This window comes from Erithacus rubecula, assembly GCF_903797595.1.
Source record: "Erithacus rubecula genome assembly, chromosome: 2".
Classification (NCBI taxonomy): Eukaryota; Metazoa; Chordata; class Aves; order Passeriformes; family Muscicapidae; genus Erithacus; species Erithacus rubecula.
In genome coordinates, this window is record NC_136685.1 from 32,798,612 (window position 1) to 32,815,763 (window position 17,152).

Here is a 17,152-nt window from a genome sequence, read left to right on the forward strand (position 1 = left end):
CAAACTCTGCAAAATACTCTGGTTTAAGCACCAGAGCTCTTTTGCTCCAGAAGCTACTTAAATTCCTCTGACAGTTGCTCAATAAATAACTTAATTACTTACACTCTAATGGGCACAAATAGAACTATGTGAAGACTGTGAATGAGAGAACGGATTACCAGAGCCAGACCCATTTATTTTTAAGACAAAAAATAATCTACTGTTCTGTTTCAATACTTGTCATATCTGTATTATTTTATGCTAATATTAAATGTGTAGAAAGCCATCAACAAAATACACCAACCATGTTATCTACTAGGAATCTTGAATTGCTAGTGATGTTTTTTCCAAATAAAAAAAAAAAAAAAAACCCAACTTTTAAATGCCATTCAAACTGTGAAATACTCAAACAAGCAAGACCACTGTCCTTCTCTTCACTTGCAACAACTTGTGCTGTCTTGGCTTATTGGAACATGGAAAATGTTCCCTATTTAGACAGTAACATAATTTAAGGCACTAAACTGACCTTTAAATCACCACAATTTGCTCTCAGTAACTATTAACCAGGACAAAAGTGAAGACTTATTAAAAAATATTTCTTCTTATGGCATATCCTACCCAACTTCCAATTCAATAAAAAGTCACTTCTGAAATGAGACACTATCTTCCATTTGAAGAGCTGATTCCAACTGCTGAAAATGAACACTCTGAAAAAGTGTTGTCATTTGCACATTTTTAAAACTTAAACAACCTGATGGACAACACTATTTCTGTACTTACTTCCTGTTAAATTTACAGCATGAAGAAATGTATAAGACACACCAAATTTTTAGTACTGTGTTCAATAACAACAAATTTTAACATGGAGAAAAGACCCGTAGGTCCAGCTTTATCTCAAACAGAGAAAACTGAGAGGCAACATGACTATTATTAAGACTTATGCAATCCAATGTAAACAAAGTATCAACATACCAATTGTTTTCTGAAATCCACTCACAGAAAAAGCTTTAATATTTTCCCAGAAAATCCAGGACAGGTATATTACCTATACAAATTGTTTTTACTAGGGAAATTAATATATTTAAGAAAAAAAAAAAAGTTCTGACTCAATTAAAAATTACTATAACCTTTTATAATAAAATTTCTAAAAATAATTATAATATTTAAAATTAAATCATTAAAATTAAAACCAATTATAATTAAATTATAATTTTAAAAATTAAAATAAATATAATAATTATTATCATATAATAAAATATTTTAAGCATTATAAATCTGCAATGTATCTGTCCACTGTGCTAGAAATTCATCTCATCCAGAGGCAAATAGTCTTATATTTTCCCTCCTTTTTACAAAAATTCAGTCATGACCCCATGTAAAGTTTTTCATTTCATGAAGGCAGGATCAACATTTTAGGAAAAAAACACAGCACACAGCAATCCCAACTAACAAAGCCTAATATTGCTGGTCTTGACTACACACATAGAGGAAATTAATCACAGGATATGGAATGGACCTAGCAAGGACTCAGAGGTAGACCTGTGGGGTGATGGATCATTCAAATAGCATCATCTAGCAGTCACAACAGAAGTGTTTCTGAAATGTCAGGAAGTAAGGCAAAATGGAAATATTTTCGAATACACTATTTTCTTGAGAACAAGAAGTTCCCCATGCTCATATACTACTTATTCATGAAAACAAACAAACAAAAAAAACCCAAATAAATTATTAATTGGACAAAAAGCAAATGATGCTGCATATTTTCATTGCCAGGGATAAATACCTATGTTCAAGAAGCTCCTTTTGGATGACCAAGGGAAACTCTCAGACATACTGTTGCCTAAAAACAGGCTGTATGAATAACCTGACCCTCAACATACAATGCAGAAAACATGTACATTCATATGTGTTTAGAATAACTCTAAAGAACACTAAGAGAAAAGTTAAAAGCAACCAAAAATACCCTCTGATAAAACAAAGTTGTATTAATATTGTGAACTTTTGAAATGGAAATGTGCTGCCATGCCTGATCAAGCTACATTACAGTGCCATCTCAGGAAGAAGGAGCTCTTCCTTTAGGTGGAAAATTCCACCAAAATGCCAAAAACAGTAGTAAATTTCAGTATTCTAGAGTACTAAAATGAAGTTGTGAGAACCCTAATCCTTAAGACTAAACAAAAATTCATGTTAAAAGTAGTCACTTTGGGAATGAAGAAGCAAAAATAAGAACAGGCTTTTGACCATCTTTGTGCTAAAAGGCATGGTTTCCCATGGATGTCAAATGCCTTGCAAACCTTTCTCCACCCAGCTGCAAATTACATGATGTTACTGCTACTCTACAATATATTTGGTAATGTTATTCTGACCTAGTCTTTTTAGTTTTAAGTTTATTATAATAAACACTACTGACAGTTTTTATTGAGCTGTGCCCATAAGAAAACAATTTTGTGCAGCTGTAGTACTTTGCTAAAAAAGGATTAAAGCTTCTCACAAGGAGTAAAAGGGTCCACTTCTATCCCAAAACTTTTTTTTGTCTTTTTCAGAAGCCTCCTATGCATATGGCTCTCCCAAATGTAGTATGCAAAAATCTCCTGGACGAAAACATCTAGCCATAAATATAGAGCAACACAACATTCATTACAACACACAATCAACCCATTTGTTATGCTCTTAAAGGCTGAAAATATTTATGCCTTGTCTTCACCTTTTAGTTTTCATTTTGAGATTTGACTATCTGCTTAGAAAGTTTGTAGGTAGAGACAGAAAACTATGATGTTAGTACAGGCAAGCGAGTGCAAAGTTGCAGTGATTTTGCTAGGGTTTTTCCTTCCTCTGACTTTACCAATTGGAGGAATTACTGTAAGGTTTTCATAAAAAAACTACTAAATATCTTGCATTAGAAATGCAACAATGAGACAGTGTTGGACTGCTGAGTAATAAGAGTATTTTGAACAGAGAAGCTGCTGAATGTGTAAGCAAGGGATTTGGGTGGTGCCAAAGGACGTGCAACGAATGTACAGAAAATGGGAGCTGGAGCAACTCCAGCAGAAGCACACCCCTAAAGGAAAACATCCTCTGGCATGAGCTGGGATATATACAGAATGAGCTAATAAAGCAGTGTAATGCTTCTAAATTACTGGCATCTCATCAGAATACTACTGCTACCTTGTTTTGCAGTATCAGATGATAACACCAGGAATTACTGGGGACATGGAAAACTCTTTGTGTAGGAGAGCACAGGATTCCTCTATCTCAGTCAAGAGCAAGCTACAACTTCAGGGCTGTCCCAAGGCCACTCAAGGCAGAAGGGAGGCAACTGTACCTATCACTGTACAAAAGGAAGGACAGAGTAACTTAATTTGCAAACACTGCATGGGATTTGATAAGCTGTCTTTGAAAAGGTGTTAAACTAAGAAAAGTTATTTTCTTATTGCAAGAAAGTGATTCCTAAAAAGTTTGCTTTGGGGGTAAAATGATGTTGACAATTAGGAAACCAAAAATCTGTCAGGTTTACTGAGGCTGTTTCAGGAGGGGGAAAGTTTAGTAGATAAATATGGTTTGTATAGAGTTAAACAGAGCTAATAAGTAGACCTCTCCTGTACTGTATGACCTGATACTTAAGTGTTGCCAGTTTTGCCAATCTTTAGCCAAGCAGAGGTGTGAAATCTAAATAAAATCTCTGCCCTTAAAGTACATTTCATTAAGGAATATACTGCTTTGAGGCAATGGGGAGCTTGTAACCAGAAGGCAGTATTGCAGGCTGGCATAGAGTCAGAATCTCCCCAAAACTTCAGGAAAAGATGAACATACTGAAGAGTAACAGTTATATATTGATACAAATCATAGTTATTGATATGAAACTGTAACATGCCAAAACATGTCTCTATTTTAAAAGAGATACATAGTTTATTTGTTGCAAAAGTATATAGCCTACCATTTATGTGGTATTGGCACTAGAAAGAAAAGATTAGTCACAGTAAAGACATTTCACTTGGGATCATGTACTTTTCATCCAGTCTTCTGCACGTAGATCCACAAGATGACTGTTTTAGTGAAGGAAACAAGAAGGTTCTAATAAATACTGTCACACAAACTGTCTTTCCCATTTAGTGAAAAGCATCTGTATGAAACTTCTTTGTTTCAGAGGATTGTCTCTGTAGGATATAACAAAATGAGGAAGGTAATCACATGCCAAAATCCACAGAAGTAAGTTCCCATTAGCTCAAAGTGCAGATGCCCTTGAAAAAATAAATGTGTCCCCCAAATTTGGGGAGAAGGGAGAACATTCAGTTCTAACCTTCCACAACAGATAGTAGAAATTACTAAAAAATAACAGTACAAGCCAAATGAGGACAGAGATCCCCTGGAAATATCCAGGGCTCTGTGAAGGAAGTGAACAAGGGAACAGAAAAGCATGGCCAGCATTTTAATTTTGGCCCTCTTGCTCAGAAACCACCAAGGATGTCTTTAGAACAGCAGTGAGTCTTCTAGCTGTCTTCCTTAGAAGACTGTGTGAAGAATGACCAAACATTGACTGCTGCCAAACATTTTGAGAGTGATGTTTTGAGAAGGGATGGCCTCATTTCCTCCTGCTCACAGCCAAGATGTACTCCATCCAGAAAAAACAGAGCAATGCACCTACAAACTTAGGTCTGAAAGCCAGAAATTCCATGCTTGTGATGTGCTTTAGGATCAAAAGTCCCTGAAATATTACCTGCAGAAGAAATCATGTATGAAGTTTATGAGAGCAGGAAGAAGCTAATAATAGGTAAAGCTCAACTGAGACAAGACTAAATGGAAGAACAACTCTAAGTGCTACTTCTGTAAATACCACCCCCTCCAAGTCCTGTAGATTATACCTACATGCAAGCACCAAGTACATACAAAAAGCCCTACCAGATGGAGGATATTATGTTTCATAATGCTAAATCAAGACTACCTACTCTCAGTTTGGCACAGGCTAATCATTCATTTTAGTCTGAGGTGAAAGTTTAATAAAAAAGATAAAAATTCACACTCTACTAAATGGTGAAACCTATTGCCAAAATATTATGAAAAGCCATGAATTTAACAGTTCTAGAGAGTTCTATATAAACTGAAGAATATCATAATGTTTTCAAAAATGAATACATAATTTTTTTTCCTTCAATAGTTCTTACATGAGAAACTGGCCTAAGATTTACAAAGCACTCTAAATGAGGCCCACTTACATCTTCTGTGCAAGATCCTCACACTTTTCCCTGCAGCAGCAAAGTCTGCTGACAGACCAAGTTAAATACACCTTGGGCACAATCCAGTCAAAAAGACAGTCCAGGAGAAGAGAGGAGTTCAACACTCTGCTAATTCTCATTTTCCAGCTTTTCAGAGCAGGGAAAATGTTTTGCTGGGAAGATTCTATTAGTCTTACTTTCACAGCCACAGAAAGCAATAGAATACTAAGTTTTAGCTTGATGAAAGTAACAGCAGATTAGAATCATGCCAGAAAGCAAGATTACTGGATGTCATTAACTCAATGGCAAGGCTATACACAGGGGGAAAATAAGCAAAGAGGAAAAAAAAGTTGCCTGGAATATGTCAACAGTTGTGATCTTCACAAAAGACAAAGGTAAAAAATTGTATGCCAAACATGTATGTCAAAATTGCTTGGTGAGAGGTTGCAACCACCATCATCATCAGGCTTTAAAAGCCATAAAGAGAAAGATTGTCTAAATTTAGAAGAAATGCTACAGCACAACTAATTCTTTGTCAAATTGTTACAAAATAACTTGCCACCCAAGGCATATTGTTAATAAACACACCAGGTCCTTCTTTAGAACAGAATTCCAACAGTCTATTTTCATAGAAGCCTTTTGCTGTTGTCTTTATTGCAAAACATTTTGATTTCATATGCTGTCCTAACAGTCAAGACCTTACAACAGATCAATTAAAAAGCCTCCATGTTTCCTTTTTTCCACTTCGAGATTAAAAATCTACATAGTTTTTAGAGAAGAAAATACTAGGAAAAATAACTGTGAAACTAGTGCTTTATTACATTTTTTAATATAATTTTATGTCACAAAATAGTCACTTCAACTAATGAAGCTACTAAGATAAAGCACTTAAATATGTATACATACATATGCTTTTTTAGAAGAGGAAAAATATCTAGAAGTGCTGAAAAAAAAAAATCGAAGGGAGTTTTAATTATCTGTGAAAGGGTTATGTGAAATAAATTCAGACATTCTAGCAGTCTCAATCAAGAAAACACCTCACATCTGAAGGAGAGACAGTCTCAAAAAACCTCCAGGAATGGAATTTTCTTGGGTCATGTGATCATGGAGTACTCAACAAGTTTCTCGTCTCCAGTAAGCCAAATCTGATTTCTGAAGAGACTTGGATGCCACAGACATCCATTTGAATTAAGAAAAATAATTCCAATAAAAGCCTCATTAAAAACCACAAATATTATTAAATGTACCACAGGATCAACCTTGTGCTGGCAAGCAGACTGCAACTTCTAGTGCCAAGGTCTAACATTCTACATGTTCTGTCACAGGAAATAAATATTTCCCCATTCTCCATTTCTTTTCTTTATTAAAAAGCAATGCTATCTTGCAGCTGGCCATCTCAATCTGTAAATATTTGTCAACAACAAAAGAACTTATACTTGCAACATTTGCATTCAATACCATCCATCTGAATCACTGCAAATGTAAATACATAAAATAAATGTAAATAAATACATTCATTTTGAGAAATGTAAGGAAAGGAAACTAACTCAAATTTTTATGTGCTGAGTCAGTCATGCACTTCAGTGAGGAGGAAATCTGGTAAACAATTTCAAAGCTGACACACTTTTATTTTTAAGAGACTGCATCAGACCCAATAGAGCTGCTTTAAAAATGTTTCCTACTCAGCCTGACAGTCTGTGACTGCACTGGGAAGTTATTTCAGAGAATTCTGCCATGCCTGTGTAGCTGCATCAGCTATTTGGGCTTGCTCTGATCATATTCTGATTGAAATGGCTTTTGCTTCTAGGAATGGCAATATATAAACAGTCCCCTAACAGTTTAACTATGTCCAAAGTCTTCAGCATAGCAGTACTTGGCAGTTATACCTCTCTTCTCTGAACACTGAGTTTACACAAGAATTTTAAACTCCTGGGTGTTCTCTATACAATGTAAAAAGTTGACTTTGGATTCTTAGAGGAAATTTCCATTGAGCTTTCCCATATTTATTCTTGTTGGACGAAAGAACTGCTGTATTTCAGAAATCTATTTACAGAAATAGATTCTTCCTTGGTAAGTAATCAACAGCTGTCATATGTATGTACATGCCTTTTGCAACTGGAGAATTTTTTACTTTAGGAATTTAAATGATAGATAGAAACACTGAACCAAGAAGTGACCTAGCAGAGATTCTGAGATCATGCTTTAAACAATAACGTGAACATTACAATAGAAGCAAAACTCCATTATGTTCCCAGTATAAGTAAAGCTTCCATCTGTCCAGGTCTAAATTCCTACTTAGTTGGTCTGACCAGCTCCCTGAAGGATCCTTTCTTCCCTCATCCCCAACAGTAAGGAAGACAACCAGACACACTGGTCTTCTATAATTATGCTTATGTAACAATGTGGTATATAATCTATATTGTTGACTTCTACAATAATACTCTTACTGATTAAACTGGTGGACTTAGAGTAATGCAATCTTGAGTCTGAATTACAAATAAATGTCAATGATACAGATGAGCTTCAAACCAGTGACTCAAGTTACTTTGCTGCTGGCTCTCTTGAGAAATGATGCTTAATCAGATAGTTAGCTGGTCAGTCTTGAATGTTTATTCTAAAATTGCAAACTATTGCTTAGGATCAAAACTTTTTCCTGAGCCACAGAGTCCTCCTGTGACTGTAAGCACATCATGCGAGCCCATAAAGTCTTCTAAAAACACATAAGGGAGTCAGAGAAGATTATCTCATTTAATCCACAATTCCACAAGACACCTACTTTTTGAACTCTAAATTAATTTTGTTGCTCCTTGCCTCAAGAGATAACTTGTGAGTCAGGCGATTCAAACTCATTTCACAACATTAAGAAATATAACTGAATATTGACTATTGGAAAAATTCTTACAAACTAATTATGACACTGCCTTGCAAACTGGAGTGAGATAAATATGATCTGCAGCAACTGAGTAATTTTTAATTTATTTACTTCCAAGTCTGTTTTAAATCTGTATTAAACTATGAAAAAACAAACATTTTCTGAGCTGTGGGAAGAGGCAGAATAAAAATATTCTAAAACAAAAAAACATTGTGAAAGAAAAACAGCCACTTATCTGTAAAGACAGCACTTACATATGAGTCAGCATAAAGCAGATACAGACAGTTCTCACAGATGAGAATATCTTTTTTTAAGGTATGATCAGATTTTACCATTTTCCTTGATCACAACTTCTCGGAAAATTTTAAGATGACATAGCCTGAACTAAATCTTGCATCTTTTACTCCTTTTTGCCTTCTGAATATTAAATTTAATGTTTACATTTTCTTCTCCATCCATCTCATGGAGGATGCTATTTATGAGGTATGCTGAAGTGTAAGGCTTAATACTAAATGAGTCATGGTCTAGAATGCAATTTCAACCTAAATTATGTTGGTTGCTTTGCATAGTTGGTTTTGGAATAATTTAGAAAAGGTTTCTTAGAAAAAAAACCAAAACACATCTATGTAATGGCACAGTGGAAGATTGCTCTGTAGGTATTTTTCTTAAGCAGGAGAGAGTCTGTCAAAGATCACAGAACCATTGTCTGGAATGTAAGGGACTTTAAAGATCATCTAGTTCCAACCCTGCTGCAAAAGAGACATTGAGGTGCTGGAGCAAGTTCAGAGAAGGGCAAAAGAGCTGATGAAGTGTGTGGAGCAAAAGTGGCTCCACAAGTGAGTGTCTAAGGGAGCTGGGGTAGTTTAGTCCTCAGGAGGCTCAGGGTGATCTTATCACTCTCTATAATTGCCTGAAAAGAGGTTTTAACCAGGCATGGGTTGGCCTCTTCTTGCAGGCAACTAATGACAATATAAGAGGAAATAGTCTCAAACTGTTCCAGGGAGTTTCAGGTTGGACATCAGGAAGAACTTCACTGAAAAGGTGGTAAAGCACTGGAACAGGCTGTCCAGGGAAGGAATGGAGTCACCATCCCTGGAGTGTTCAAGAAATGACTGGATATGGCACTTAGTGCTATGGTTTAGTTGACATGGTGGTGTTCCGTCAAAAGTGGGACTCAATGACTTGGGAGGTTTTTTGAAAACTTAACAATTCCATGATTCTAATTAAACTGGGTGTTTTTCTCCACAGATGCTTCACTTGTCTAGGGAGAAAGGGGAAAATATGTGCATGGGTAGAGGTGTTACTTGTGAAATATTTTATACAGCAATGAATATTAACATGAGGGGTAGTGAGATCAGTGAAAGCAAAGACCTAATTTCCAGACACATTTAGCACTTCCTGGAAGGCAAATAAAGTCACCATGGTGGTAAATACTGAGGTGGAAAAAGGAGATGACTTTTCTTACTAAGGGAGACACCTAAAACCCACAGATCATTAAACAGGTTTAAATAAGGATTTTTGAGGGTTTTTTTACTTTTTTATGTCCACAGAAGTGGGAATTCTTGTTTTCTGCAGTTGACCAGATGGTCCTGACTCATTCTGTCAGTCACAAGGCCAAAATAATTTTCACATTAAGAACAAATCCTTGAAGTCATGAGTCTCTCATATCTCCTGCTGAAGAATTTGTGAGCAGTCATTTGTTCCCTTACATCTTGCAAGCTTCTTACTTTTGATCAATGCCTTCACTGTAAAAAACCTATTTCTGTTAACAGAGCTATGCACATGCAGCTCATTTATCTCTTTCTTTGCCAGAAAATTCTGCAGAAGTCTCCCAAGTGTTTTTCCAGTTTGCACGTGAAGGCAGTGATATACACAATGTTCTCAAACAGCAACCACCATAAATCTCAAACTCAGTGGGTTGATGTCTAAGAGGCAAAGTGAAACAGAAGTGTCTATCCTTCTTTCATACCACTTCTTCATCTTTCTATAGATACAAATATTGTATACAGAATAAAAGCACTCCAGTAACTAACCTATGAAGCAAGAAATTGTTAAGCAGTGAAACAGGTATTTTGACGATTTTTGATAATTTTTAAGATTTCAGTAGGTACATAGGTAATGCATTCTTAATTTTTACATATATGTCTGTGTGTGCATGTACAAAATAGCAATAACAAATATTTATACAGGTAAAAGTCTATGCTTTTCAAGCTTCTAAAACAAATCTAAAACTAACATTCCATTCTTCTCCAGTTTTATAATATGCAGCTAGGGTTCTGTAACAGTACAGCAGTCATACTATACAGTACAATACAGCACGTATACTATGCAATTTAAATAGTTACAAGCAGTTAAGATTAAAAATATATTCATGTTTTAATGCAATTTTACCAACCATTTGCCTTCTTAATCTGATTAAAAAAATGCACAAATTATTGTTTAATGTAGAGCAAAAGTGTAGTTAGAATTATCTCAACTATTGCAGTTTTGGCTTACATGCAGCTGTTAGAAAACCCCTGCAGAAATCTGCCAAGAGGAAAATAAGATACAATTACTTTTATTTGAAGTAGAAACTTACATACCTTGGCCTCCGGAATGCTAAACCATATTGTTGGCAAGCCAGTCCCACAGTGGGGGTATAAACAATAGGCATGAACTTCTCAATGTCAGAAGCCAGCACTTTATAGAAAAGCTTTTCATTTCGATCCTGAAGACTCATTAGCAGCATGTATCTGTGGAGAATTACATATAATTAAACAGACATCAAGGGAACATATAAAGTAGATTTAGAAATATATTGGTGTTTGGATAATTAAAATTATGTTTGTTTTATAAGAGCCTCTCTCTTATTGAAAGTTTTAAATTCCCCCGAGTCTTAACAGCACAAATGGTTCAGATACAAAGCATAACAAACTCGTTGAGACAGAGAACCTGAAGCCATCACAAAGTTGTCAAACTCTACATGCTCAGGAAGCTAATCCTTCTCAGGTATTAAAAAAAAACTGTGTTGCAATTGAGGATTTGGTCTGTCAGAACCTTATCTGCATATATCAGTTGTTCCACTTGAAATGAGACCAGCATTAAATAACACTTAAACAAGCTTACTCACTTGCCCAAAGAAAACAGAACTAAAAACATTAAGCTTTGCATGTTCTTTCCTCAATAGAAATTTATCTTAAATCCAGGCTAATACTACTTCAAATAAATACTGAACAACAAAGCTTTTGAAAATAGACTTAAGAGATGAAGGGCCATATGTGTATGCTCTATGTTCAACATGAAATCTGCAATGCTATATCTCCTAACCAAAAAAAAATTTGAGGAAGTTCTATATTTATTTAAAAAGAAAATTAATGAGAAAAAAGAATCATATAAATAAGAATAAAAAAAGTTTAGCTTGACCTTCTTTTGACTACCATCACACTTACACTGAACCATTACATTATTGTTTCAAGATACCAATCAGGAAGTCACATTGCAGTGCTGAGTGTGACAAATTATACGTGCATGACTTCAAGTTATACCAGTTCACAAAGGTATGACTGTCCCTTTGTGAACACTTACAGTTTAGGTATTTAGTGGTCTTAATCCTTACCTGCCTATTCATTAGTTTTAGCAATGTTAAGTATTGCTGTAAAAATTAAGTAGTCTTCTATAGCAACAGGCTTATGCAAAATCTTGACTTATGTATACAATTTATGTAGGGGTTTTTTTGTTTTATTTGCAATGGATTAATAATTACTTACACTCAGAAAATTTAACATGCTCATCATTTTATTACACAAGTGCTGAGAATACATATAAAACACATTCATTCCAAAAGCCTAGAATTTGTGTACTTAAATATTATTCATATGAACTTTCCTTCTGCATACTTAGGCATCACATGCCCCAATAAAATCCAATTCATTCTTTAAGAAGACACAGATATAGTCAGGTTACATCTGACAAAGAACAGCTAAGTAAATCTGAATGCATTCCATTCAAGCTTAGCTTGCCTATCCCTGTATATCAGGGAAGCATTTCTTTTGGGATCTGCTATGTAAACCTTTAACGAGCACTATAGGCAAGGCAAGTGGAGCCAGTTTGGCAGATGGTGACTGTAATGAGGTGACAGAAGTGAGGCAAAACAATATCCCTGCCCTTGTCACGAAGGGTATTTTAGACCCTAAACAGATAAAGATCTAGAAACAAAAAAGTTGCAGTTGTTCTCTAAATACCATCGCCATGAGGCAATCAGAACCACCTTCTATCATACACATTAGTTTTGAATGTTCTCCAATGTTAAATTATATCCTACTCTTGTAGTTCTCAGCAACAAATATATAGCCATACATACTAATTTTCTTTCATATTATTACATTTCCCCAGTATTTCACTATGATATAAGAGATATAGTCAATGTCCTTGAATTCTCAGAGCATTTTCTTTATTAAAACCTTTCTCCTGAGGATGGCTATCCCAACATTTATCTTGAAATACAAGTTCCTGCACATGTAGTTTTGAATACACATGAAGACATTCCTTTTGTTTCCAGAGAACATTTAAAGTGAATTCAGAGAATATCATGTATACTTTTGGCCCCCACTCTATACTGGACACTGCAAGCCACAGCACCATTCCAAAGCAGTTGTTGGTATTTTATTTTTTTATAACCTTCTTTTAAAATGAGGTGTGGCTACTTAAGAGCATAGAAGACCTTTTCATCATCCTCTCTTATTAGTCAGATCAAGCCTAGATTAGAGGTAAAGAAATAGTTTCCAAAAGAAACTAAAAGCTTAAAAAAAGGCTTCCTCAGGGGCTTCAAAAAACCTGTTTGTAAAAACTCTCCACTTTGTTTTTACTGTCCTAAAACATGAAACTGGAGTTTCATTTTCTTATTTGTATGTCATGCCACTTTTATATTCATGATATATTAAAGAACTTGCAAAAGGAATAACTGCATACTGCTTATATTTTCAAATATTACATACTTGATCATATCCATATCAGTATAAAAATACTATTATAAAGTGAAAAACATTTCTGCAGAAGTGCAATTTTTATCAGAAGGTTACTTTTTCAATGGCAGGTATATGTCTTTTTCAGCATTGTAATTTGTTTCGTTAAGGGCATCAAATTCCTCAAAAATTCTTTCTAAAGAGAAGACCAAAAATGCTTCACATTCAATGTGGGGCTGTTTATAATGCATTAGACAGCAAGTATGCATGTTTTAGCAACATCCAAGTGTCTACACAACTAAAAGCATGAAGTGCTTTTCAGCATCGTGTTTAAAAATATACTTAAAATTCAGTATTTAATGGAATCTTTTACTGAAGCTCACATTTAATTGAAAACATAATGAAAACAAGCAATAAAACAGTGAAAACTCTCATTTGTGCTATGAAAAGGGAGAAAAATATTATCTGTCCTCAGACAAGGACTCTTGGAGGAAGATTTCAGGGAAGAGTTTCAGAGGATGAAAACCAAGGTCTGGCAAGTCAGACAGAGGAGACTGCCAAGCATTCAAATTCCAGCGTGACACTCTTCTCCCTTTGCCTTTACCTCACCTAAGAATGCTTCATACTAGTCTGCTGCCGCCAAGGGAATGAAATACAGTAGCAAGAATATAAACCATGTATCATCTAAAACACTAAAGAAAAGTGATATAACTACTGGAAAGTTACTGATGATTTCTTAGGGCTAACTATCACTGGCATACACTTTACAAGGCAAAATGGAAAAGTGAAAACAGAACAAACTCCACTGTATTTTGCTCTTATCTTGAAAAATATGACAGTAAATAAAGAAGGTGGGAGGAAAGGCTATTTATTTTTCACCTGTGTAAGACACTTAGCTCTATTACTCTGCATCATCAGTATCTATATAAAAATTCATTAAGGACAGGGAACTTCAAGAAATAAACAAGATAACCTTCTCTAGAAAAGTAATTTGATGCCCCCTCTCCTAATGTTAACACATCCAACATAACACTTTACAATGTGACTCTTTGAAGAAAGAATAGCTTGGGCAGAAAATGTCACCGTGCCAGAAGCAACAATTTCAGTATCAATACAGAGCAAGAAAAAAAGACAATTAAGAACATACAGGGGAGAAAAAAAAATAAAATCCATCACAGCTTTTCCAAATTAAGTTAGAGGAATAGCATTTTTTCCTCTTACTGATGTCCCTTTTGCCAAGCATACCAGGCAAATGATTTGCTGCTGTTTCACATTCATTTTGTGTATGAACTCTTGGTGTTTCAGAGTACAACAATTTCATGCTACAGTTTGCAAAGGCATTTCAGCAGTGCCAAAACATGTCATGCCATGGTACCAGCTATCAACTTAGCTTTATGAATTTACACACACCCTCTTCCCAAGCAAAACCAGGCGAATCCTGCCAATGTAAGATGTTGCCATACAAAGCATTTATGTTTCATCAGATGATACCCTTCTAAGGTATTAACAGTTTGTAATTCTGCAATATCTAAATGCCTGTGCTTAATCTTTTGTATTTGGATGTAAAATGCCCAAGTGTACACCTACTGCCAAGCTCTAGAAAGAAAAAAAAGCCTCTCTTCATCTCTTTTCAATCACTGTTTCTATGGGAGCAAAGACTATGCCAGATGCATACTACAAGAAACGTGGAGGTTTTCCTAGAATTAGGACATTTAGACATTTACACTCAGTAGAAGACAATAACTGCATGCTCTTAGTGCAAGATTGTTCTTGAGCACCTGCCTTTACAGGGAGCACTTGAGACTTCAAGTTCCAGTTAAAACACTCAAAGCTTCTGACATTCTCCATCAATGAAGAGATTCAAGGAGTAATTGTGGCAGGATCACATTCACTCTTTTTAAAATTCTTTGATACAAGTATAAATATAGGACACCAGAGTCCACATATTGTCATGAGGACTGAGCTCAGCACATGTAATGCACATGTTCTCCAAGCAGGCCCTTTATTGGCATACTCCTATGAAATTGTCAGACATTTGACTTATAAACACACCTGCAAAACACATTTTGCATGTGCAAATTTTTGCACATTTAAATCAAAAAAGAACTTCATCTGCAAAGGAACCCAAGATGTCAGTGTTTACAGTCTTAAAATGAAGTATCTTATTCATGCAATGTTACCATGTCTTTCCATCAGTGGTCTTAAATGTTGACCTATACACATAGCATGTATTTTGCTAAAAAATAGAGAAAACATCACAGCTATAAAAAAGACAAATAGTACATGAGGAAAATATTTTTTATCAAAACACAGCATGGCATGAATAGCCAGTTTAGATCTGTTAAGAGGGAGTATAAATATGACTTCTTAAAGAAAAAATTCAGTTTGGGGGGTACTGGCGGATTTTTATAATTTAATATTCTTAAGGAACAGCCTAACTTGATTTACACAATTTGCACTGATCCAAGATTACCCCTGAAAACTTATTTCTTAAGAACTACAGACTTCTGTTATGAAAGCATACACTAGCTCAAGTTGGAAAGGACTTCTGGAGATTGCCTCATCTGATCCCTGCTCAAAGCACAGTCAACTAGAGCAGTCTGCCCAGGATCATGTTCAGTCAGGTTTTGAATATCTCCTATGGATGGAGATCCCACCAGACCTTCTCCAGCATTACAAATGGGGCAACCAGTTTTATTCACACTGTAAGGGGAAGGAGAAGATGCAAATACCTGGACCAAAAATTACAGCTGAGAAAACAGCACAGACACAAGTCATAGAGTAAAATTGAGAAATAAACACAGCTATTCACTTTTTTATACATTAATTATTAAAATCTTATTTGAAGTATTCCAGCTAGAGGACACATCAGTGAGAAAAAAAGCCTGACATGTATTAATTTCAAGCTATTTCCATGAATGGAATACTTGCTAGTTTTCTCAGTTGAACTGCACCACTAGACCAAACTAACAAGAATAAATTTGCACTGCAAAGCTGCATAGTACAATGCAACCTTTATACTAAAGCAGGCATTATAATAAAAACTGGCTTTATAGCATAAAATGGTAAGCTACAGTCTAATGCTCAAGACACATGCATGGAATAATTTAATGTTGGCGCTTCTGTTTTACAGATGTCTGGTCACAGGAGCAGGAAACAAATTTCTTCCTTACTCAACTCTGTATTTGGAAAAGGGAAAATGCCAAAGAAGACTCATAGATGGGAAGGAATGACACCAAGTTTGTGTTAAAGTCAGTATTTACAGATCTTAAAGTTAACAGGGACAGTTTTGGAAAAAATATTCTCTGAAGCAAATGGCTTCTGGAAAACCTTTTGTTTACATTTACTTGTAGCCATATTATATTTTTTAATATTTCTGTATCAATTGTGTCTATCATACATGGATTAGTTATACTCGAAAAAAAAAATTTCCTTCCCCACCTCCAAGACGGATTTTTCTTTCTTTTTTTTTTTTGACATCATAAAGATAGCTGCAAAGTTTTTCCTTAATACTTGGAGACAGTTATTTTTATTTCATTATTCCCACTGTAATCAAAACTTCAGTGTTTTACTGCAGTTCAAATGGCACAAAGTTTTAATATTCTGTCATTTAAAATTAGATTAATTCATTCCTACTTTCCAGAAGAAATTTTTCATTTTGGCAAAAAGCCACTTGAATATTCACAAATTCTTTGCTAAAAAATAAAGAATTAAGATTTGGAAACACTGCTAAGCTTCTTTTGACTGTTGATTAGCTAGACCTGTGACATTCTAGCTGTGATGTTTTGAGAAGCAGGAGTGTTTTTCTGCTATGACCTGAAGTAAGAGCAAAATTTTTGCTTAACTCATACCGCATTGGGGTAAAGACCTTTTTTCTTCTGGTTTTCAATTTATAGGTGAATAGAAACTTCAGCAATTCAAGCTGAAACCAACAGTTGGAACTGGCTTAAATGTCCTGAAATCCATGAAACAAACTGTATCATGAAGGGACTACCTCAGAATTAAGGGGACAGAAGGACAGAGAAAGTTTTATCTTAAGGTAACATCAATAGTTGAATCAGGGGGCTTCATGAAATTTTACACTTTCCTGCAAGCAAGCACTTAGATTCAAAAAAAAAACATTCTGGCCTGGGAAGCTGCTACCCTACAAC

The 17,152-nt window shown here is 35.2% G+C and overlaps 1 protein-coding gene across 2 annotated transcripts in view; it reads right to left on the minus strand.

Moving 5' to 3' along the window:
• The window catches only part of ME1 (malic enzyme 1), a 150,559-nt gene that overhangs the window by 95,152 nt on the left and 38,255 nt on the right, over positions 1 to 17,152 (minus strand). For both annotated transcript variants that reach the window (XM_079327104.1, XM_079327105.1), the window contains exon 3: positions 10,644 to 10,793. In XM_079327104.1, coding sequence (XP_079183230.1) covers positions 10,644 to 10,793 — 150 coding nt within the window. The remainder of the gene's footprint in view (positions 1 to 10,643; positions 10,794 to 17,152) is intronic.